At 41.5% G+C, this 24,622-nt stretch overlaps 1 protein-coding gene across 5 annotated transcripts in view; it reads left to right on the top strand.

Moving 5' to 3' along the window:
• The window catches only part of rbfox2 (RNA binding fox-1 homolog 2), a 41,111-nt gene extending 17,116 nt beyond the window's left edge, over positions 1 to 23,995 (top strand). The window contains exons 1-10 of one of the 5 annotated variants that reach the window (XM_079627231.1): positions 1,596 to 1,633; positions 2,764 to 2,811; positions 2,935 to 3,070; positions 6,899 to 6,986; positions 7,074 to 7,130; positions 9,538 to 9,691; positions 11,195 to 11,237; positions 18,369 to 18,460; positions 19,764 to 19,854; positions 21,895 to 23,995. In XM_079627231.1, the coding sequence (XP_079483357.1) occupies positions 1,611 to 1,633; positions 2,764 to 2,811; positions 2,935 to 3,070; positions 6,899 to 6,986; positions 7,074 to 7,130; positions 9,538 to 9,691; positions 11,195 to 11,237; positions 18,369 to 18,460; positions 19,764 to 19,854; positions 21,895 to 21,939 (777 nt within the window). In that variant the 5' untranslated portion in view covers positions 1,596 to 1,610 and the 3' untranslated portion in view covers positions 21,940 to 23,995. Of the gene's footprint in view, positions 1 to 10; positions 232 to 1,164; positions 1,634 to 2,763; positions 2,812 to 2,934; positions 3,071 to 6,898; positions 6,987 to 7,073; positions 7,131 to 9,537; positions 9,692 to 11,194; positions 11,238 to 11,567; positions 11,611 to 18,368; positions 18,461 to 19,763; positions 19,855 to 21,894 lie in introns of those variants that run through there. The other 4 variants (XM_079627233.1, XM_079627230.1, XM_079627229.1 and 1 more) reach the window with 4 other exon arrangements.
• The last annotated feature ends 627 nt before the right edge of the window (positions 23,996 to 24,622 follow it).

Genomic DNA, 24,622 nt, shown 5'->3' with positions numbered 1-24,622 from the left:
TATTCTAATGTGAGTTTCGCCTGTATTTCTAAATTAATTGGGAAGTGTGTTTTGATCAGGACTAATGGTAATGTTAGTGTGTAGATCAGGGGTGTCAAACTCCACTTTGCCGGAAATGTTGCGTCATGTGGGTCGAATGTTTTCTTTGTTTCAGTGACCGTCGTCTGACCGCTCATCTGGGAAACCCGTTAGTAAAGCTGCGTTCGTTCTGTCTCTCTGCCGTCTCTACAAGTATGATCATAAAATAATACAATATTGCACATTTATCTTATTTTTTTACATGGTAAGAAGCTGTTTATTAAGTGGATGATGTACAGTCGGCTTCAGGGATTATTCTGTGGCTGACTCCACCAGTCAGAAGTTTTGGATCGGTACGTTTTTAATGTTTTAAAAGAAGTCTGTTCTGCTATCCAATCCTGTGGCTGCATTTATTTGATTAAAAATACACAAAAAACAGAAATATTATTATAATGTAAATCATCAGTTCTCTATGTGAATATACAGTAAAGTGTAATTTATTCCTGTGAATTTTCAGCATCATTACTCCAGTCTTCAGTGTCACATGATCTTCAGAAATCAGTGTAATATGAAGATCTGATGCTCAAGACACATTTATGATTATTATCAGTGTTGAAAACAGTCATTTACATTTTTATTTCGGGATTCTTTGATGAATAGAAAGTTGAAAAGAACAGCATTAATCTGAAATAGAAAGCTCTCTCCCGTTCAAAAGTTTAAGGTTAGTAAGAATTTTTTTATTTTTGGGAGGTAATAAATAAAATAAATCAATACTTTAATTCATAAGGTTGAATTAAATGGGTCTAAAGTGCCAGTAAACAAATTTATAATATTGCAAAAACTCTATTTCAGATTAATGCTGTTCTTTTGAACTTTGTTAATCAAAAAATGGTTTTCAACATTAATAATAATCATAAATGTGTCTTGAGCATCAGATCATCATATTACACTGATTTCTGAAGGATCATGTGACACTGAAGACTGGAGTAATGATGCTGAAAATCAGCTTTGATCACAGGAATAAATTACACTTTAATATATATATATACACATAGAAAAGCTGTTTTAAATTGTAATATTTCACAATATTACAGTTTTTTTTGTTGTTGTTTTTGTTTAATCAAATAAATGTAGCTTTGGTGAGCATAAGAGACTTCTTTTAAAAACATTAAAAGTCTCACCGATCAAAAACCTTTGACTGGTAGTGTGCATTATCACTAAATAACCAGTTCTGTGGTGAAACCAGATTTATTAACTCCATCAAATCCTCTTTTTAATGTAATCAGACAGCATTTGTACAGATGTTTAGTTGAAGTATCTGAATGTATTTGATCATTTTTGTTTAGTTTTCTTGTTATAGCCCTGCATTCAAAAAAATAATAAAATGCATAAATACTACCTTGATTCCCTGGAGGCCTCACATGTGAAGTCCGTAACTAGGACACATAGATCGAGCAGCGAGCCCTGTTCGTCCCGAGCACTGAAGCACATGTTCTGCATGCAAGAGGATTCTGTGAGATTCTTTGCTCGTAACATTTTCCATTTGTCGTCCACAGATTCGGTTTCAAATGTGCACATGAACCAAAAGCTGCATGCAAATAAAAAGGTTCTACACGTAAGCGCTCATATGTTCTGCTTAATTAGCAAAAAAAAAAGGAATATTCTACCCATATAACCAAAGCTGTGTTTCTAAGCGTGGCATCTTTGACTGTGTTTGGCACCCCTGGTGTAGTGCATGATGCCTGTTGCTCTAGCGCCCCCTGGTGTCGTGGCTGTTTGCATGGGCGCAGCGGCGACGGCTTCGTCTGGGTTTGCATGAGTCTGATTAGCTTCAGACCATCAGATCCATTGGAAAGCGGGAAACGGGTTTAATAGGCAGCAGCATTATATATAAAAATATATAAATAACGGAATCAGTTTCATGGGTTTGCTTTTTTGAATGCCATTGAAATATATTTATCATGATATTTTGCTGTATGTAATGACACCCTAATGTTTGTTTGTGTTTTCTGGAGAGCAGATCTGTGGAGAGAGCGATGCACAATCATCAACCTCTTCACTCATCTCTCTCTCTCTCTCTCTCTCTCTCTGGCCAGTCTGCACTCTCACTGTGTTTCCTGTCTGTTGCATCACTTCCTGTCCCTGTGTCTATTTATAAACCCTCTGATGTCACTGTCTAGGCCCCTCCCCTGGGTGATGTCATTAGTCCGGCATGTTAGACTCACAGACTCTGCTCTCTTAGACGTACGTCCATGTAAACTTGCTTCTATTTTGGCCCGTAAAGCTCCAGCTTCTTTGACTCAGTCGCAGATTCGCTCTGTGCTGCATTTCACTACGTGTGTGTGTGTGTGTGTGTGTGTGTGTGCTTGTTGAGTTCCTCTAATCATTCGTCCCTTTCTCCTCCTCCTCTATGACACAGACGAATGCGGCTGCAGGCTCTTTAGCACTCCTAAAGCAACAGATTTGATCACCTGAAGATGTGTCTTGTTGTTGTGTTTAAGTCCGTGTGAATGTCTGCCTCAGAATTTCCCCTCGTCCGGTGAAGAGTTTTGAGTTCTTCACTGGACTTTGCTTTTTTGTTTTCCTCTCCTCTTTTCTAGTTGTTCACTCATTCTTTGCGTTTGGTTTGTTTCTCTTTGGTTTGCTCTTCTCTTTTTGTTTGTTTGTTTTTGTTTTTTGGTTCATTTTTCTCCTTTTTCCTTTCTGTTCCCTTGACGATTTCTGTGTTGTTGTTATTGTTGTCAGTCTCCACGGTAACTGCTCGCGTGTCGTCACGCCGTTTCCTGGCTCATGGTAAGTTTGTGTATGTACGGCTTCATCCCTGATCAATCCCACCAACTCAAACCCCCTGAGATCTAAACTCCAGCCCTCCCCAGCTTTACAAACTGTGGTCTTTCGCTCTTTTGCACTGATTAGCTTGTTGAGGGATCAGAGATGCGTTAAAGCCCTCGCGGAGACGACGGCAGCCCTCGTCCTCGTTACGAAGTTTGGCCGAGCGCATCCAGCTAGCGGCGTCTGTTCGCGGCTAGCGCAATCGCATCTCCTCCCTGAGGTCTGTCCTGATATTCTGTTCATCAGAGGCATGGGGGAAAAGAGCTTTATGAAATCATGTCTATTATAGTCGCTAAGGACCACAGAGTACTGACAGAAATGATATTCCCTCCCCAGTGCTCGCCATTGCTCCTCTTTTCTCCATCGCTCTCATGATCATTAACTCTTTCCCACGCACTGACATGGCTGATATGAGACTGTCACACTAAACCCCTCCATTTCTCTCCTCCACTTCATCCATCCATCCAATTACCTCTCCTGTGGTTCTAATGAGCTCTCGTTAGGGGGGTGGGCGTTATGACCAGAGTCTCGGACCAACCGTGTACATTTATAATTGGGAACTTAATGGGTGCAAACCAACATATCAGATCATTTAACAGACGAATGGTGTTGAATCTGTGTCACATGACTATAGCCAGAGCTGAGGCCGGTTGCACCAGCCGTGTTTACGCACTAAGTTACAACTTGTGCAATATTTTTGCGATGTTCATTCATGCCGGGTTCAGACTATATCAGCCGATTTTGGCACGGTCCTCGTAAAGTGTCGTGGTGATTCGTGAACGACAATGGCCGTTGGGTGTGCGATATTGACAAATTATATCTCGATATTCTGGGATCATATCAATAAAGCTAATTAGACAATATTTTGCTGAGTGCGTTTATTGTGCTGGTGCCTTTGCAGGTTTAGGACGGCCGTGTGGTGACAGAAATTATCTTTTCCAATAAGTTTGAATTGATTTTTAGTCTCTAGTCAATATTTTTATCTCTTAACTCATCTTTGATCATCGAAAATTACATATTTAAGAATTTTTTCCCATGAAAAAAACCCTCATGGCTTGAAATATCTTGAATGTAACTCGACACCCTTGCCTCATTTAGTATGCACGGTTCTATGAATATGCAAATGAGCCCCGCCTCCACTCACTCACTCACTCAGAGATCCACTGGTGGACGATCACACGTTGATCTGATTGGTCAAGGTAGTGTGTGACGTCAGAAACACCAGCGATTTCAAACCGTGTTTTTGAGACTGTCTTTGGTTCACTGCAGTTTTAAGCAGAAAATACTCAGCAATGCTGTCGACTTATGAACTTACACATGGTGTGTGTTAAAGCAGATTAATAACTCCACATACACACATAAACTACATTAAAAGCTTTAATCAGTATCACACAAAATTAATGTTTGCAATGCAGAGGAAGCACAGAAGCTGCATCTTAAGTGGCATTTAGATGCATTTACAGTTACAAACACATAATGTTTTGATGTTTTAAACATCAAAACGTTAAATATTGATATTTGATTTAAAAAGATACTTTAAAAGTGAAATTAAAGATGGCAGCAAGTCACTCTTAATGAGCGAGTCATTGAATCATTCATTGAGCTGATGCATTCAAACGGATGATTCATTCAGAAACGAGTCATTGAATCAGTAATGAAACGCCGCTGTGTGTTGCTCAGAGACGCAAACCAGTGCGATTAAAAAGAGACTAGCCTGTTTACTTTTCTCTCCGGTCCTCCACGACGGGTTCCTTCACATCTGTGGCGTTGACCAATAGGAGCACAGAAGCTGTTCCGCACACAGATCTCTAACGTGCCGACACGAAAGCGAGCCGATGGTATTGCTGCTTCTAGGTGGAAGTATGCGATGGACGCCTGTGGAATAAAAGCTGGCGAACAATAGCTGAGGCGGTCAGTACTTGAGTTAGCATTAGGCTAGTACAACCGTTGCTTACACTCTAATGAAGTCGGACGCTAGTTTCCATCGCACATCGTTTAAAATGGCTAGCGATGATTGGGCGGGAAGCTACGTGTAGTCTGACATGTTTCTTGTCCACGACACGGATTCAAAATCGCATAATTTGACTATAAGAGACAAATTGTGTAGTCTGAACCTGGCATTCAATTAAATGTAACTACGTATAAACTAAATATTAATGCAAACCAGGAGTAATGGCTGGAATAAAACTGTTCAAAATACGTATCATTTTTAAAATCATTAATGTTTATAATATCTTCATCCCTTATTATAGTTGCGTTTAGCAGATTAGAGCCGAGCGATAATATAGTTCACATTTTGCATCAATACAAGCAATCAAGTTGAGATTTGCTATATCTGATATTCATTAGTTGTGTATCATTATTTTTCCTCATTAAGAGTTGCTGAATGTCATAAAATACAATGCTATATCATGATAAAGTATCATATTTCAGTGTAAACCTATTTTTACCAGTTATGAGAGCAAAATAATTAAGTATAAACTGAAATTCAACAGAGTTTCTTCTCATTAATTTGAAGGCTGCTATTGGATCATTGAAGGTAATAATGATATATTATAATTCAGAATTAGTTAAAAAGCTTCTAATGTGGACTTTACATTATATTTGAAGTAAGATCTTCCAAGCGGCGGTGCAACCCGAGACCCACGCCGCTCTCGCACAGCTTCTGATGGGCTATTACTGCTATGATCTCTGATCGGCACACTTCTAATGGTCATAGCGCCCGGCCCTAACATGCATCTTTCATTTCATCTGTGATTGTGTGAATCACTCATCACGCTTCCAGCAGTTCAGGCCCAGATATCTGCTGATTATTGCACCGCCTATGAGCCAAAAACGCCCCGAAATACACACACATCGAAATTGTTCCTCAGACGATATTTCTGCCCTTATATTCATGTGAGGATGAGCGACTCAAGCTTGTTTTGGTCTTTGGTTATGGACAGTATGTGTGTGTGTGTGTGTGTGAGTGTGTGTGTGTGACGGTGTTTGCATATTGGTCTTCAGCGTGTGAAAGAACCGTGTTGAAGCCTGCCGGTGTTTTCCGTCTTCATGATTTCATTTATTGTGACATGTAGCATATGCATCTCTTTCTCTCTCTCTCTCTCTCTCTCTCTCTCTCTCTCTCTCTCTCTCTCTCTCTCTCTCTCTCTCTCTCTCTCTCTCTCTCTCTCTCTCTCTCTCTCTCTCTCTCTCTCTCTCTCTCACCCATAAACTCCGTCACTCCTCACAAGGTCTGACAACAACCAATCACAGGCTTCCTTTCATTTGACGCACTTTGGTGTACCTGTTCATGACAAACTGGATGGCTTTTTGAGTTTTGACGTTTCTGATTGGGTGGATTGTTCTCTCTCTCTCTCTGTCTGTCTGTCTCCCTCTTTTCTTCTCCCGTTTTTGTGGTTCCATTGAATGTCGACTGGCTCTTTTTTCTTTTCTTTCCTGCATCCCTCTGTTTCTGAACATCCCCCCCTTCTCTCTCGGTATGATGTGTTGTTTTCACGAGGGGGCGGGATTAAGCTGCAGAGTATTTGGATTGGTCCATAGGCTGCATCTGATGCTTGCTGATTGGCTGATATGCTCATTTCTGGTTAATGGACTGTAATTGGCTGAATGTGGTTTTGCTAAGAGCTGTGCACAGTGTATTGATTTCGTCATGTGTGATCTCTTTGTTTCTCTCTACTTATCTCTCTCCTCCATTTTAGCAATGGAATGCCCTGTTTTTCATTTTGCTTTTACGCATTGATTTCTGGGTTTTTGTGTTGAATGTTTGAAAATCAGTGGGAGTTTTTTGATGCATGAAGCAATATAAGGGAATATCAATGAGTCCACAATTTCTGCTGTAAATATAGTTCAAAGAATTGATTATCGAATGTCTTTTATTTTGAGATTTGGGTGATGTAAATCTCGTAATTCTCAGTGATCTTCACATATTTAGTCCTCTAACTGTTTGCAGAGTGACGTTTGGATTAAAACTGCTCTAGTGTTGAATGCACCAGTGCTTTTTCTTCTTCGTCTCTGATCAGTCTCTCATTCTGTCTCTGTTGAACAGGTCAATAACGCTACGGCTCGAGTGATGACCAATAAGAAGTTGGTTAGCCCGTATGCTAACGGCGAGGGTCTCAGTACATTGCCCTACGGTAAAACCACCTCACCACACTCAACATTCATTGTTGGCAATGAAGCCAGGCAGATAATCGGAGGCTTTTCTCTGTGTTTGGATGCAGCTGGGTGGAAATTGAGTCCCATGATGGGCGCGATGTACGGACCGGAGCTCTACGCAGGTGAGATGTTTGCCCCGTACAAACTAATGTTCATTATCCTGCAGCATTCACGATCTGAGGCGACGGACGGTTCTCGATACGCGATATTGCCTCCCTGTGTTCTCGTACTACGTCATCATCAACCTCCAAAGATGCAATAAAAATCATTCCAATAATCACAAACGCATGTATAGAGGACTCATGAAGGGCCCGGATGTGTTCTTGATCTCGAGGATGAGAGGATCGAACCATTAAATGGCAAATCTTACTATAACTGGGGTTTTTAATACTCAAGATTCCTGCTGCAAGATCGCATACTATTGTATTGCTTTTGGCTTGTTGTACGTACTTTTTATTACTTCTTAACTATTATTATAATATTATTAGTTATTGTTATTACTTTTGGCTTGTTGTACGTACTTTTTATTACTTCTTAACTATTATTATAATATTATTAGTTATTGTTATTACTTTTGGCTTGTTTTGTTTGGTACAATTTAAAGAAAGTGAAAAAAGCCATCAGCACTTTTTATTGCCATATAAATAAATGATCTTTGACTGCACAAGTAACATTAAATACATTTAAACAATAGTTACTAATAGTACACACATGCACACGATAAAAATCGAATGATATGAAAATATCCAAGTAAATATTTTAATAGGTTTTGACCATTATTATAATTTTTTTTTTTTTTACTGATATTATTTAATCGGTTATTTTTTGTAGTAATAAATATAGACCCAAGCAAACAATAACCTTTAAAAAGACTTTTAAAACACATGTAATAGCAATGAGGCAATAATATTTGATTCAACTGAAGTATTAAAAGTAATTTGTCATATAGTTTTATTGAAAAACACTATTAAAATACATAATATAATATAAATAATAAACTTATGTATACAAATGCCGGCGGCGTTGTTGGTTTTGGACTTAGCGTTTCTCATCAAACCCTTGATTAATATTGGCCACATTACATTTAATTCAAATGTTCACTTAATCTTTAATATTTTAAAACTTCTTTACAATAGCAACGATACAGCCACTGTAATTTCTTGAACAAGAATCCAGGTGAACGCTGTAAGCGAGCTAAACTCGCAGCACATGCAGAGATGCAGTTTGAGACGCTCCACGCATGTTAATAACGGTTCATGTGGAGACGCGGGTACTGTGAACGGATTACACATGCTAATCATTAAAGACATGTACAGTACATTAAACACTCAGAGCATATACTTATTTCATTGAATAACAAATTGCCTCTTGGGCACATTAAAGTTTTCTAAATCTAAATCAGCTTTTGTGAAATAATAATAGTACTATGCTATAGTATGATTTTTAATTAGGTGTGTAACGATACCCTCATGTCACGTCTCGATACATATCACGATACGATATTACTGCGATACTCCAAGACATGGTAAAAGGTTAACAAAAAATTAATTGATTAAAATGCTAAATTTGATTTTACATTGTGTGTGTAAATGAATAGACTTGGACGTGGTGCTGAAACCCAAAGCACAGGACAATAGAGACTCCAGAATAACAATATTCATGATTATTCAGCTGAAAATACTGAATTATTTTAGAAGAATATGCTTTCACTGTCACTGACTAAATATTTAAAATAATGTTGGTCACTTTTTACTGGTAACATCAGACATTTGGCATTATCAGGACCCACAAATGTTCATTATTATACATTATATTCAACATTATATATAGTAGTTTAATGTAGTACAGACACTAATCTTTATTTTGGGTGAACTATCCATTATACATATTATTGCATTTTTGTATTGCGGTATATTAGTTTTAATATATAGTGCAGCCTTATAAAAACGGTCTAATAATGCAGATTCTCATTTGTGGAGTGTCACTTCTGGTATTTTACTGGTTAATTGACATGGGTAATTTGCAATTAAGGATTTTTTATTTAATCGAGGAATTGTGGCAGCCCTAGTTATGACATCAGTTTGTGATGTTATGTGTTTATTGTGCACTAGGTGGTGCCGTCTCACTATCTATAATGTGCTGGTTAGTTCAGTAAGAAGATCACTGCACATCTCATTTCCCACAAAGATGTGTTCTGTGTCCTTCCCAGTTCGTTCGTTCTTCAGTCTAAAGGTCTGACATTTTTTGTATTCGTCATTCAATGGCTCTGAACTGTCAAACCTCTCAAAATACTTGCTACGCATGCGAAAAATGCAGGAAATTGAACCTGATCCATATTTTTTTATGACGAACGAAAGTTTCGGAGGCAGTGTGTAAACGTGATTGACACAACGTGAGGTATTTATTTATTTAACGTGCGTAAATTTCGGACGAGAATTTCAGCCTCGGTGTGCGAGGACCGTGAGCATTGAGAAACGTGTAAATCCCCTGAAGCCAGTGTGAGTGTGTGTGATCCTGTGGCTCCTGTAGTTCCAGGGTTCCCGTATCCCACAGCCGCCTCCGCCGCCGCAGCCTCAGCCGCCGCGAGCTTCAGAGGAGCCCATCACCTGCGGGGCCGGGGCCGACCGGTGTACGGGGCCGTGCGGGCCGCTGTTCCCCAGCCCACCATACAGGCCTATCCTGGGTAACACTCCTGCGCACACACACACACTCGCGCACACACACACGGGGCCGTGCGAGCCGCTGTTCCCCAGCCCACCATACAGACCTATCCTGGGTAACACTCCTGCACACACACACACTTGCGCACACACACGCACACACACGCACACACACACACACACACACACACGGGGCCGTGCGAGCCGCTGTTCCCCAGCCCACCATACAGGCCTATCCTGGGTAACACTCCTGCACACACACACACACACACACACACACACTCACTCACACACACACTCACTCACACACACACACACACACACACACACACACGGGGCCGTGCGAGCCGCTGTTCCCCAGCCCACCATACAGGCCTATCCTGGGTAACACTCCTGCACACACACACACACTCTCACACACACACACACACACACACACACACGGCCGTGCGAGCCGCTGTTCCCCAGCCCACCATACAGGCCTATCCTGGGTAACACTCCTGCACGCACACACACACACACACACACTCACTCACACACACACTCACTCACACACACACACACACACACACACACACACACGGGGCCGTGCGAGCCGCTGTTCCCCAGCCCACCATACAGGCCTATCCTGGGTAACACTCCTGCACACACACACACACTCTCACACACACACACACACACACACACACACGGCCGTGCGAGCCGCTGTTCCCCAGCCCACCATACAGGCCTATCCTGGGTAACACTCCTGCACACACACACACACACGGGGCCGTGCGAGCCGCTGTTACCATACAGGCCTATCCTGGGTAACACTCCTGCACACACACACACACACACACACACACACTCACGCACGCACACACACACACACACACACAGAGCCGTACAAGCCGCTGTTACCCAGCCCACCATACAGGCCTATCCTGGGTAACACTCCTGCGCACACACACACACGCACTCTCACACACACACACACGGGGCCGTGCGAGCCGCTGTTCCCCAGCCCACCATACAGGCCTATCTTGGGTAACACTCCTGCACACACACACACACACACACACACACACACACACGCACTCACACGCACTCACACATGCACACTCATGAACACTCACACACTCGTGAACACAGATGCAGCAGATGTGGTTGTCCTGTAGTTCGTCTGCATGCTGCATGCTGCTTCTGCTCACACAATGATGTAAATATGCAATCACTCAAATGACACCAAAAATGCCATTTTCTCCAAACACACATGACCTGTGTAATGAGTGTAAATCTGTTATGATGTAATGAAACTGGATCAAAGTGGCATTTTCTTTCTGTGTAATGACCAAATGCACTGCATGTGTGTGAATTAATGTTTTCACTTTCTCTTTTCCGTGGTCTACATCTGTCCTGCATCTTCTTCTGTTTTTTCTTCGACCGCCACATGGTGGCGCCCTATCCATTTTTTTATTTTGTTCTTCCATCTTTCTTTCTTCCTTCCTTTCTCTTTGCTGTCATTTTGTTTTTCTGTCTCTCAGTGTGGTGTACCAGGATGGGTTTTATGGAGCTACAGAACTGTATGTAAGTATGACACTTACTGTCTCTTGGTTTTTCACTTCCTCTCTCTTCCCTTCTCTCTTTTCCGAGTGCTTTTCCGTGTGAAAACTGAAGCCACGCAGAGCCGTCTAATTCTGAATAAGACTTAAATCACAACACACACATGAATGAAAGCGTTACAATGGAATCAGTAAATGAAATCGCTTGATTCGCTTGTCATCTCAGTTGTGCAGATTCACACGGCTCTGTGTGCGCCGAGTGTGTGTCAGTGTTTGGACGTGTGTGTGTGTGTGTGTGTGTGTGTGTGTGTGTGTGTGTCCAGGTTGACGATAGCTTTTTCTGTTTTCTCTGTAGAATAGTGTTTCAGGACACTCTGGTTAGTAGCAGAATGCCTCAGGTAGGCTCACAGACGGATAGTGTGCATCTCTCCTTCTGATTAATACATTTGTTTGATATTGATCGTGTGAGATTGCTGTCTCTGTTTCCCTACTAACTCACAGTAATCTGACAGGAGTGAGGGCTGGAAGGGGGAGCAAGAAATTCTGCTTGAATTCTGCACATTTTCCTCTTTAAACGATTCAGAGCGCATGAAAAAAATCAAACGTCACAGCAGCAACTCTTACTAGGGAAATCCTCAATAAAACAGCGGTGGAAGGGCTGGGCGGCGCGAACACACACTCCGGATCACAGTACAACACACTCCGAATCACAGTGCGAACACACTCCGGATCACAGTGCGAACACACTCCGGATCACAGTACGACACACTCCGAATCACAGTACGACACACTCCGAATCACAGTGCAGTACAGATACTCAGTGTGCTTAAGTACAGTACTCCAGTACAGATACTCAGTGTGCTTAACTACAGTACTCCAGTACAGATACTCAGTGTGCTTAACTACAGTACTCCAGTACAGATACTCAGTGTGCTTAACTACAGTACTCCAGTACAGATACTCAGTGTGCTTAACTACAGTACTCCAGTACAGATACTCAGTGTGCTTAACTACAGTACTCCAGTACAGATACTCAGTGTGCTTAACTACAGTACTCCAGTACAGATGCTCAGTGTGCTTAACTACAGTACTCCAGTACAGATGCTCAGTGTGCTTAAGTACAGTACTCCAGTACAGATACTCAGTGTGCTTAACTACAGTACTCCAGTACAGATGCTCAGTGTGCTTAAGTACAGTACTCCAGTACAGATACTCAGTGTGCTTAACTACAGTACTCCAGTACAGATACTCAGTGTGCTTAACTACAGTACTCCAGTACAGATACTCAGTGTGCTTAAGTACAGTACTCCAGTACAGATACTCAGTGTGCTTAACTACAGTACTCCAGTACAGATGCTCAGTGTGCTTAAGTACAGTACTCCAGTACAGATGCTCAGTGTGCTTAACTACAGTACTCAAGTACAGATACTCAGTGTGCTTAACTACAGTACTCAAGTACAGATGCTCAGTGTGCTTAACTACAGTACTCAAGTACAGATACTCAGTGTGCTTATGTACAGCACTCAAGTACAGATACTCAGTGTGCTTAAGTACAGTACTCCAGTACAAATACTCAGTGTGCTTAAGTACAGTACTCCAGTACAGATACCCAGTGTGCTTAAGTACAGTACTCCAGTACAGATACTCAGTGTGCTTAGGTACAGTACTCAAGTACAGCACTCCAGTACAGATGCTCAGTGTGCTAAAGTACAGTACTCAAGTACAGATGCTCAGTGTGCTTAAGTACAGTACTCAAGTACAGCACTCCAGTACAGATGCTCAGTGTGCTAAAGTACAGCACTCCAGTACAGATGCTCAGTGTGCTAAAGTACAGTACTCAAGTACAGATGCTCAGTGTGCTAAAGTACAGTACTCAAGTACAGATGCTCAGTGTGCTTAAGTACAGTACTCAAGTACAGCACTCCAGTACAGATGCTCAGTGTGCTAAAGTACAGTACTCAAGTACAGATGCTCAGTGTGCTAAAGTACAGTACTCAAGTACAGATGCTCAGTGTGCTTAACTACAGTACTCCAGTACAGATACTCAGTGTGCTTAACTACAGTACTCCAGTACAGATACTCAGTGTGCTTAAGTACAGTACTCAAGTACAGATACTCAGTGTGCTTAAGTACAGTACTCCAGTACAAATACTCAGTGTGCTTAAGTACAGTACTCCAGTACAGATACCCAGTGTGCTTAAGTACAGTACTCCAGTACAGATACTCAGTGTGCTTAGGTACAGTACTCAAGTACAGCACTCCAGTACAGATGCTCAGTGTGCTAAAGTACAGTACTCAAGTACAGATGCTCAGTGTGCTTAAGTACAGTACTCCAGTACAGATACCCAGTGTGCTTAAGTACAGTACTCCAGTACAGATACTCAGTGTGCTTAGGTACAGTACTCAAGTACAGCACTCCAGTACAGATGCTCAGTGTGCTAAAGTACAGTACTCAAGTACAGATGCTCAGTGTGCTTAAGTACAGTACTCAAGTACAGCACTCCAGTACAGATGCTCAGTGTGCTAAAGTACAGCACTCCAGTACAGATGCTCAGTGTGCTAAAGTACAGTACTCAAGTACAGATGCTCAGTGTGCTAAAGTACAGTACTCAAGTACAGATGCTCAGTGTGCTTAAGTACAGTACTCAAGTACAGCACTCCAGTACAGATGCTCAGTGTGCTAAAGTACAGTACTCAAGTACAGATGCTCAGTGTGCTAAAGTACAGTACTCAAGTACAGATGCTCAGTGTGCTTAACTACAGTACTCCAGTACAGATACTCAGTGTGCTTAACTACAGTACTCCAGTACAGATACTCAGTGTGCTTAAGTACAGTACTCAAGTACAGATACTCAGTGTGCTTAAGTACAGTACTCCAGTACAAATACTCAGTGTGCTTAAGTACAGTACTCCAGTACAGATACCCAGTGTGCTTAAGTACAGTACTCCAGTACAGATACTCAGTGTGCTTAGGTACAGTACTCAAGTACAGCACTCCAGTACAGATGCTCAGTGTGCTAAAGTACAGTACTCAAGTACAGATGCTCAGTGTGCTTAAGGACAGTACTCAAGTACAGCACTCCAGTACAGATGCTCAGTGTGCTAAAGTACAGCACTCCAGTACAGATGCTCAGTGTGCTAAAGTACAGTACTCAAGTACAGATGCTCAGTGTGCTTAACTACAGTACTCCAGTACAGATGCTCAGTGTGCTAAAGTACAGTACTCAAGTACAGATACTCAGTGTGCTTAACTACAGTACTCCAGTACAGATACTCAGTGTGCTTAAGTACAGTACTCAAGTACAGATACTCAGTGTGCTTAAGTACAGTACTCCAGTACAAATACTCAGTGTGCTTAAGTACAGTACTCCAGTACAGATACCCAGTGTGCTTAAGTACAGTACTCCAGTACAGATACTCAGTGTGCTTAGGTACAGTACTCAAGTACAGCACTCCAGTACAGATGCTCAGTGTGCTAAAGTACAGTACTCAAGTACAGATGCTCAGTGTGCTTAAGTACAGTACTCAAGTACAGCACTCCAGTACAGATGCTCAGTGTGCTAAAGTACAGCACTCCAGTACAGATGCTCAGTGTGCTAAAGTACAGTACTCAAGTACAGATGCTCAGTGTGCTAAAGTACAGCACTCCAGTACAGATGCTCAGTGTGCTAAAGTACAGTACTCAAGTACAGATGCTCAGTGTGCTTAACTACAGTACTCCAGTACAGATGCTCAGTGTGCTAAAGTACAGCACTCCAGTACAGATGCTCAGTGTGCTAAAGTACAGTACTCAAGTACAGATGCTCAGTGTGCTTAACTACAGTACTCCAGTACAGATGCTCAGTGTGCTAAAGTACAGTACTCAAGTACAGATACTCAGTGTGCTTAACTACAGTACTCCAGTACAGATACTCAGTGTGCTTAAGTACAGTACTCAAGTACAGATACTCAGTGTGCTTAAGTACAGTACTCCAGTACAAATACTCAGTGTGCTTAAGTACAGTACTCCAGTACAGATACCCAGTGTGCTTAAGTACAGTACTCCAGTACAGATACTCAGTGTGCTTAAGTACAGTACTCAAGTACAGATACTCAGTGTGCTTAAGTACAGTACTCCAGTACAAATACTCAGTGTGCTTAAGTACAGTACTCCAGTACAGATACCCAGTGTGCTTAAGTACAGCACTCCAGTACAGATGCTCAGTGTGCTAAAGTACAGTACTCAAGTACAGATGCTCAGTGTGCTTAAGTACAGTACTCAAGTACAGCACTCCAGTACAGATGCTCAGTGTGCTAAAGTACAGCACTCCAGTACAGATGCTCAGTGTGCTAAAGTACAGTACTCAAGTACAGATGCTCAGTGTGCTAAAGTACAGTACTCAAGTACAGATGCTCAGTGTGCTTAAGTACAGTACTCAAGTACAGCACTCCAGTACAGATGCTCAGTGTGCTAAAGTACAGTACTCAAGTACAGATGCTCAGTGTGCTAAAGTACAGTACTCAAGTACAGCACTCCAGTACAGATGCTCAGTGTGCTAAAGTACAGTACTCAAGTACAGATACTCAGTGTGCTTAACTACAGTACTCCAGTACAGATACTCAGTGTGCTTAACTACAGTACTCAAGTACAGATACTCAGTGTGCTTAACTACAGTACTCCAGTACAGATACTCAGTGTGCTTAACTACAGTACTCCAGTACAGATACTCAGTGTGCTTAACTCCAGTACTCCAGTACAGATACTCAGTGTGCTTAAGTACAGTACTCCAGTACAGATGCTCAGTGTGCTTAAGTACAGTACTCCAGTACAGATGCTCAGTGTGCTTAAGTACAGTACTCCAGTACAGATGCTCAGTGTGCTTAACTACAGTACTCCAGTACAGATGCTCAGTGTGCTTAAGTACAGTACTCCAGTACAGATACTCTGTGTGCTTAACTACAGTACTCTAGTACAGATACTCAGTGTGCTTAACTACAGTACTCAAGTACAGATACTCAGTGTGCTTAACTCCAGTACTCCAGTACAGATACTCAGTGTGCTTAAGTACAGTACTCCAGTACAGATACTCTGTGTGCTTAACTACAGTACTCCAGTACAGATACTCGGTGTGCTTAAGTACAGCACTCAAGTACAGATACTCAGTGTGCTTATGTACAGCACTCAAGTACAGATACTCAGTGTGCTTAAGTACAGTACTCCAGTACAAATACTCAGTGTGCTTAAGTACAGTACTCCAGTACAGATACCCAGTGTGCTTAAGTACAGTACTCCAGTACAGATACTCAGTGTGCTTAGGTACAGTACTCAAGTACAGCACTCCAGTACAGATGCTCAGTGTGCTAAAGTACAGTACTCAAGTACAGATGCTCAGTTTGCTTAAGTACAGTACTCAAGTACAGCACTCCAGTACAGATGCTCAGTGTGCTTAAGTACAGTACTCAAGTACAGCACTCCAGTACAGATGCTCAGTGTGCTTAAGTACAGCACTCAAGTACATGTTCTTTGTTTCTGTCCACCTCTACACAAACTACCAGGTCAGATTATTCAGACTCACAACTGTCAAACTAATATAATTCCTAACATTAATATAAAACAGAGTTTGATTGGATGAACAACATTTGAAAAACCGACGATACACACACACACACACACACACACACACCAGTTGTCAGGTACAAAACCCCTTCTCTTAGGCTGTGTTCACTCTCGGCATGTTTGCGTGGACTAATCGAACTCGAGTGCGATTGCTCTGTTAGTGCGGCTCAGCTGAATAAGTGTGAACGCTGCTATCCGAACCAAACAAGCGGACCGAGAGCTGAAGACGGTTCTCGATCCGCTTCCAAACAAACTCTGGTGCGGTTCGACTGAAATATGAACACAAAACAGACCTACTGTTGAACCAAGTGAACCGGACTACAAGTGTGAACACACCCCAGTATACACACCCCTAAATGAGTGTTTCCTCTACCCGACCTGTGCGTGAGAACGCGTGCCGCCCGCCGCCCAGCCCCCAGCGGTGCGTTATTTACACTCGGAGGATGCAAATAAGTGTCTGGCGCTGTTTTTCAACCGAGTGACTTTCTGCGGGTCTCTTCTTGAGCATCACAGACGTTAGAGACGATAGATTTATACGGACTCTGGATGTTTTGGGTTTTGTCAGACTGGATCTGATTCTGTCCCCTTCCCAGAGTCCCTGTCTCTCTCTATATGGCATGTTAACTCGATCTGTGTTGGCATGCAATCACACTTAATTCCCTCGTATCTCTCTCTCTTTCTCCCGCCTCTCTCTCTTCTCCCCCCCCTCTCTCTCCCTCTCTCTCTTCTCTCCCCCCTCTCTCTCCCTCTATCTCTCTCCCCCCCCTCTCTCTCTCCCCCCCTCTCTCTCTCCCCCTCTCCCCCCTCTATCTCTCTCTCCCCCCTCTATCTCTCTCTCCCCCCTCTATCTCTCTCTCCCCCCTCTATCTCTCTCTCTTTCTCCCGCCTCTCTCTCTTCTCCCCCCCCTCTCTCTCCCCCCCTCTCTCTCCCCCCCCCCTCTCCCCCCCTCTCTCTCCCCCCCCCCCCCCCTCTCTCTCCCTCTCTCTCTCTCTCTCTCCCCCCCCTTGCTCTCTCTCTCTCGTGGATCGTGGGAGAGTTCTCTGATTGGCCGTAGGGTAGAATGCTGAGGAGAGAATGGCGGAAATGGCTTGTTATTTTGAGTTTGGGTGCATGCAGTCTGTGTGGTCGTGTGGATGTTCTCTAATCTCACTATCTGTCTGTCTGTCTGATTATGGCACCAGTAATGGATTTGATCACCCCGGTTGCGTTTGGGGGGTGACGATGACACTGACGCTAATGCACTCACGATCCCCATTTCTGCTTGTGTCTCCCTCTTTGACAAACAAACAAATGCTTCTTAATCATTAGAGAAACTTCTCCTATTCCACCATGATTGTGCATTGTTTGCCACTGAGGAAGATTCACAGTGCGTAACAGAATTACGGTTCTCCGAATGCGGTTTGTTTGACTGAACGTCAGTGGCAGATTGCTTGTTAATGGATTTTAGGTTTGCTTTTCTTAAATGTTTTCATGTCCTTTCCCCTGCTAACTCCCCACTTCACCTGCCTCATGTTACTGGTGTTGATTTTAAACAAATGTGTGTTTCTCTCTGTCTGTAGAGCGGCTACACTGCGTATCGCTACACCCAGCCGACGGCCGTAGCGAGCCCAACGGCAGCGGCGGCGGCAGCGGCGGCCGCTTACAGTGACAGGTTAGACATGAGCGCAGTTTATTAAGAGCAAAACCGTACCATATCTGGAACATCGGGAGTTGTAATGGTCTGTTTATTTAACCCTTGTGATGATGTTGAAAATGCTTTACCTAATTTGTAGATAACAAACCAGCCTTTGAAATTGCTTGATTTACAATTATTATGCTATATTATGACCAATTATTATTATTATTATTATTTTAACAGTTATATACAGTTTTTGAGTGCAAAAATCTTATTCACCTAAAAAAGCGAGGCTAATTGACAAGTTGATCAAAAGATTGAATCCAATATTTGGCAATAACAGCATAACGAGATTTATAAGCAAGTTTTTGTAGGCCAGTCGACGATTACGATTCTAATTGATTTCTAACTTAGAATAAAATAACGAGATTTATAAGCAAGTTTTTGTAGGCCAGTCGACGATTACGATTCTAATTGATTTCTAACTTAGAATAAATGTAAATTATATCCCCCTTTTTTTTTTGGTTTAAAAATACCATAGAAAAACGACTAGCTTAACTAATATAAATCTCAAGCATTATTAAAGACAAGTAAACACTCAGTCATTAAAAAAGAACGAATTAGCAATCACACCAATAAATACAACTGAACAGAGAAACGTTTTAAATAAACAGTGTTTTAAGATTTTCAGGTATTCAGGTACAGAAACTAATCAAATGTAAAATAGCACAGCACTTTATCAAATAACATGTACATTACAAATATAGTTACTAAGGTTGTTCAGTCAAGAACGAGTGAATTTTCTCTATTGTTGTTTGATTAGTGTTATTATAGAGACGACACCAGGTTTATTAGGCTGCTGTCCCTTTAAGAGCTGCACTGATCCATTATACAGTTTACTTTTGACTTACAACAAAACGGACTGTTTACGAGAATATTTGTACTTTTTATTTTTCAAATTGAATTGATGTTTCAAAAGTGTAGCAAGGTTGCGAAAGCACAAAACTGATGATGATTGTTTTGGACCGTTGTTATACACAGTTTAGTGCAATGCGATAACATTAGCATTTTCAGGAAAAAGAAAGGAATTAAATCATTAAAGGATTTAAAGTAATAAATGCAAAGTGTTTTTAGTCTTGTCACCTTTTACCAGTTATGAATCATGTAAATTATATATTTTCAATATAAAATGGCAGATTCTGAGTTATCACTGGATATTACAGTTGGTGGTTTAAACTGGTCTAATATTTCATCGATCACATGATTACCTCAATGTCTGCTGGTTATGGCCCTGATTATGAGTTGTAATCATGTTTTTTCTCTCCCTGTGTGTGTCCAGCTACGGGCGCGTGTACGCGGCGGATCCGTACGCGGCAGCATTAGCGACTCCCGCGGCAGCGGCGGCAGCAGCGTATGGAGTCGGAGCGATGGTGAGGGATGCGCTTCTTTATAAAACGGATAGTTCCGGTGCTTGATTCTGATTGGTTGAGCTGCGTTCGAAGCCATACATTAGTGTTACACAAACACACTCCTGTGAGCTCATTACATTAGTGTTACACAAACACACACCTGTGAGCTCATTACATTAGTGTTACACACACACACTCCTGTGAGCTCATTACATTAGTGTTACACAAACACACTCCTGTGAGCTCATTACATTAGTGTTACACAAACACACTCCTGTGAGCTCATTACATTAGTGTTACACACACACACACACCTGTGACCGCGTGTTACACACACACACCTGTGACCGCGTTACATTAGTGTTACACAAACACACCTGTGAGCTCATTACATTAGTGTTACACAAACACACTCCTGTGAGCTCATTACATTAGTGTTACACAAACACACTCCTGTGAGCTCATTACATTAGTGTTACACACACACACTCCTGTGAGCTCATTACATTAGTGTTACACAAACACACACCTGTGAGCTCATTACATTAGTGTTACACACACACACTCCTGTGAGCTCATTACATTAGTGTTACACAAACACACTCCTGTGAGCTCATTACATTAGTGTTACACAAACACACTCCTGTGAGCTCATTACATTAGTGTTACACAAACACACTCCTGTGAGCTCATTACATTAGTGTTACACAAACACACTCCTGTGAGCTCATTACATTAGTGTTACACAAACACACACCTGTGACCGCGTTACATTAGTGTTACACAAACACACACCTGTGACCGCGTTACATTAGTGTTACACAAACACACACCTGTGACCGCGTTACATTAGTGTTACACAAACACACTCCTGTGAGCTCATTACATTAGTGTTACACAAACACACTCCTGTGACCGCATTACATTAGTGTTACACAAACACACACCTGTGACCGCGTTACATTAGTGTTACACAAACACACACCTGTGACCGCGTTACATTAGTGTTACACAAACACACTCCTGTGAGCTCATTACATTAGTGTTACACAAACACACACCTGTGACCGCGTTACATTAGTGTTACACAAACACACTCCTGTGAGCTCATTACATTAGTGTTACACAAACACACTCCTGTGAGCTCATTACATTAGTGTTACACAAACACACTCCTATGAGCTCATTACATTAGTGTTACACAAACACACTCCTGTGAGCTCATTACATTAGTGTTACACAAACACACTCCTGTGAGCTCATTACATTAGTGTTACACAAACACACTCCTGTGAGCTCATTACATTAGTGTTACACAAACACACACCTGTGACCGCGTTACATTAGTGTTACACAAACACACACCTGTGAGCTCATTACATTAGTGTTACACAAACACACTCCTGTGAGCTCATTACATTAGTGTTACACAAACACACACCTGTGACCGCGTTACATTAGTGTTACACAAACACACACCTGTGACCGCGTTACATTAGTGTTACACAAACACACTCCTGTGAGCTCATTACATTAGTGTTACACAAACACACACCTGTGAGCTCATTACATTAGTGTTACACAAACACACTCCTGTGAGCTCATTACATTAGTGTTACACAAACACACACCTGTGACCGCGTTACATTAGTGTTACACAAACACACACCTGTGACCGCGTGTTACACACACACACCTGTGAGCGCGTTACTGCACAACTGCCTTTTGTGATGCTTTGTTGCTGCATGTGTTGCTTAGCAACCTCTTTGGAACTACATTGCTTGGCGGAGGAATACATGTTATAACGTTATATTTTTTGTTGCTGGTGTTTATTTTATGAATATTCGTATGGAGTAACCGTTTTATAAAAGCAATAATCCCCTTGAAGCCGTGATTTACAGTGGGTTTAGAACTAAAGGGGTTTTAACTCTGTGTCGTGCCTAACAACGCCTCAGCTGAACTAAACTCACTGTAAATCTCGGCGTCGCGGGGCGTGTTGCTTCATGATGTCCATCACACAGTTTCTCGCTCGCCGGTTTCTAACCCGTCTCTCTTCCACAGGCCACTCTCTACAGAGGAGGATACAGCCGGTTTTCGCCATATTAAACACCTTTAATACACTTCCAGATTTCCGGTCTCTCTGATACTTCACCAACAGCTGCTGACCTCGGAGGGAAACACCTAATCACACTTTTGGACAAAAAAAAACAAAAAAAAGAAGCATAACGCGTCTGTTACGAACTTTGAAAAAGGAATGCAACTCTAAATCAGTTCAAAGAAGGTGGATTTTTTTTTTTTTTTTAAGGAAACCTGACATCATTGAACACTAAATTGTAACAGATCTCTGACTGAAACTGCTCGACTGAGAAGCTCAAATCATTTCTTCCTCCGGCTCGTCTTTCTGCACATATGCATGCAGTAACGGCTCTAGACTGCCTCTAGTGGCCATTGAACTACATGTGCACAGAGCGCCAGGACCGCAGTGAACACGTCTGTCACCCTTCACTGTCTCACACTACAATAATGATCAATATTCTTTAAGAAATATAGACATTCATCCGGACCGCTCTCGTCTCGGTTTTAAGGATCATCTTGAAATACGTGGATCCCATCAGCTCTGTACGGGAGGACGATGCTATTATCCCAAATACAGCAACGTGATGAGAGACTACATCATGCTTTTCCTGTCTCTGGAAAGATCACGGAGGAAAGGAAGCGGCGATCGCTGTTACGAATCATGACGTGTGGCGCACACGACCGGGACGATGTGTCATAATAATCCGTCTTGCTGAAAGCTTTGTGTTCTTTAAACAGTACCTCCGTTCAGACCATTTTCAAGAGGCGTACCTTTCAAATTAAATAGTCATTATATGCAAGTAAACTAGAATAGACACAAAATTTTACCAAACATTATTATTATTATTATTATTATTATTAATTATCGTCATTAGTTTCTCACGGTTGTGTGTTGGCTTTGATGAAGAGCAGGACATCATCTGAATCCACATTAATACACAGACGCCAAACACCGGCACAATGACTATAGCAAATATTTAATTATGCTATGAAATACTTTTTTTTTTCTTTTTTTTTCAGATTTTGGGATTGAAAAGCCCCTCTTGTGGAATATCGACAAGCTCTTTTATTAGCATAGTTTTGTAAAATATGCAAGTTTCAGCCCAACTTTCTGAGAAGCGGATTATAAAATGTTTGTCGGTTTTTAAAGGAAAACTACATAGTATTTTTTTTCTTTGTCTTGCCGAGTGTCCTCTTTCCCTTTAGTATATTATTGGTATTTTGCTTTCTTTGAATTTTGGTTCCAAAGAAGAGTCAAGCACATTTTTGATTTGTGTGTGTAAACATATTTGTAATTCTATTGTTTGGTTTATTTTTTTTATCAGTAGTTTTTTGATATTGTTTGAAGTGGCTCGTTAATTATTTCAAAATGGCTGGAGATGGAAATACAGAATCCAAGACCACAGCGTTTCTTTATCTGTGAAAACATGCATTTCTGTGTTTTGTCTGGCAGGACATGTTTCATAGATCTAGCTGCATGCACATGTGATCGGGTCCAGGACTGACAACGGTCTGCCATTTTAAGAGTTAATTTCACGTCAGCTGTTGGTGTGTGAGTTTCATTGACACTAAGAGAATGAAAAACTGACCACAGTCTGAACACTAAACCAGACAGCTGTCTTTTGTTTTTTTATGTTTAAATGGTACTTGCAGTCTATGCATACACTTTACACAGTATTATAAGAGATTAAAACATCTCAGTACCTACATTCTGATCTTCTGGCTTTTAAAGATGCTATTGGAAAAGATTGGGCGGATTTGCTAGTTTCTCTTTCTCGGTCCCGGTGTCGCTTCTCCCGGAGATCTCTGACACGAGGAGACTGAATTCTTGCATGACGTTTGTCTTCTGATGATGGAGTGAGAAGTTTGAAATCCCCTCCATTCGTGCAGTAAAGGATTAAAGATGGCGTCTCTTTTATTCTCCATTCTCGCACCTTATGAATATGATACCTGTTCCACATACTCTCCTTTGGTTTACAGTGTAACCGTGTTTTTGAGTTGAACTATTTCTCTCTCTCTACATATTCTGATTCCATTTGTGATGTAATTTGTATCTGAATGTCCATATAAACTGTTTTTTTTTAAACAATCACTCGATGAGTCTTTGATTTCAGTGGATTGTGTATTATTAAAAGTGTAGATGGCGTAAGGAGAGGTTATCAAATATAATATAGGTGAATGTAGTGAAAGGTTACATCTACAGTATGTTATTATGGTGTTTATCTTGATGTAAAAGCCCTCGGCAAACAAAAGTGCAGCAGGAAGATTTTAAATGTGGGATTGTAAATAATAGAAACTTTTACGTTTTCCTGTTTTATTTTAGAAGCAGAAGTCGTCATAGTTGGGTAAACTACAGCGCTGAATGAGAGAATACATTAAATATATATATTTGTGTTCCCATTTGCTCCAACAGCGAAAGAAAAACTCCACAATAGTGTTTTCACAAATTTCAAATAGAGAGAGATTGATAACGGCAGAAGAGAGAAACATGTCAACTTTATTATTACGTCACTGTATTATAAACCCCCTCACTGCAGCGGGAACTAGTTTTTTGTTTTGGATGCAGAAGTAATCAAATATAAACTATAGTATTATAAATGTACATAATTTTTTTATGAAATCAAAGTTTGCCGCAAAGGCATAGGTTTGATTTTGAGATTGGTGGGAACATAAAATCATTTTAGCATGAGCTCATAATCTCAGATCAATGAGG

Source organism: Phoxinus phoxinus (genome assembly GCF_949152265.1).
Source record: "Phoxinus phoxinus genome assembly, chromosome: 11".
Classification (NCBI taxonomy): domain Eukaryota; kingdom Metazoa; phylum Chordata; class Actinopteri; order Cypriniformes; family Leuciscidae; genus Phoxinus; species Phoxinus phoxinus.
Note: the sequence above shows the minus strand (reverse complement) of the source record. Positions and strands in the feature narration are given on the sequence as shown.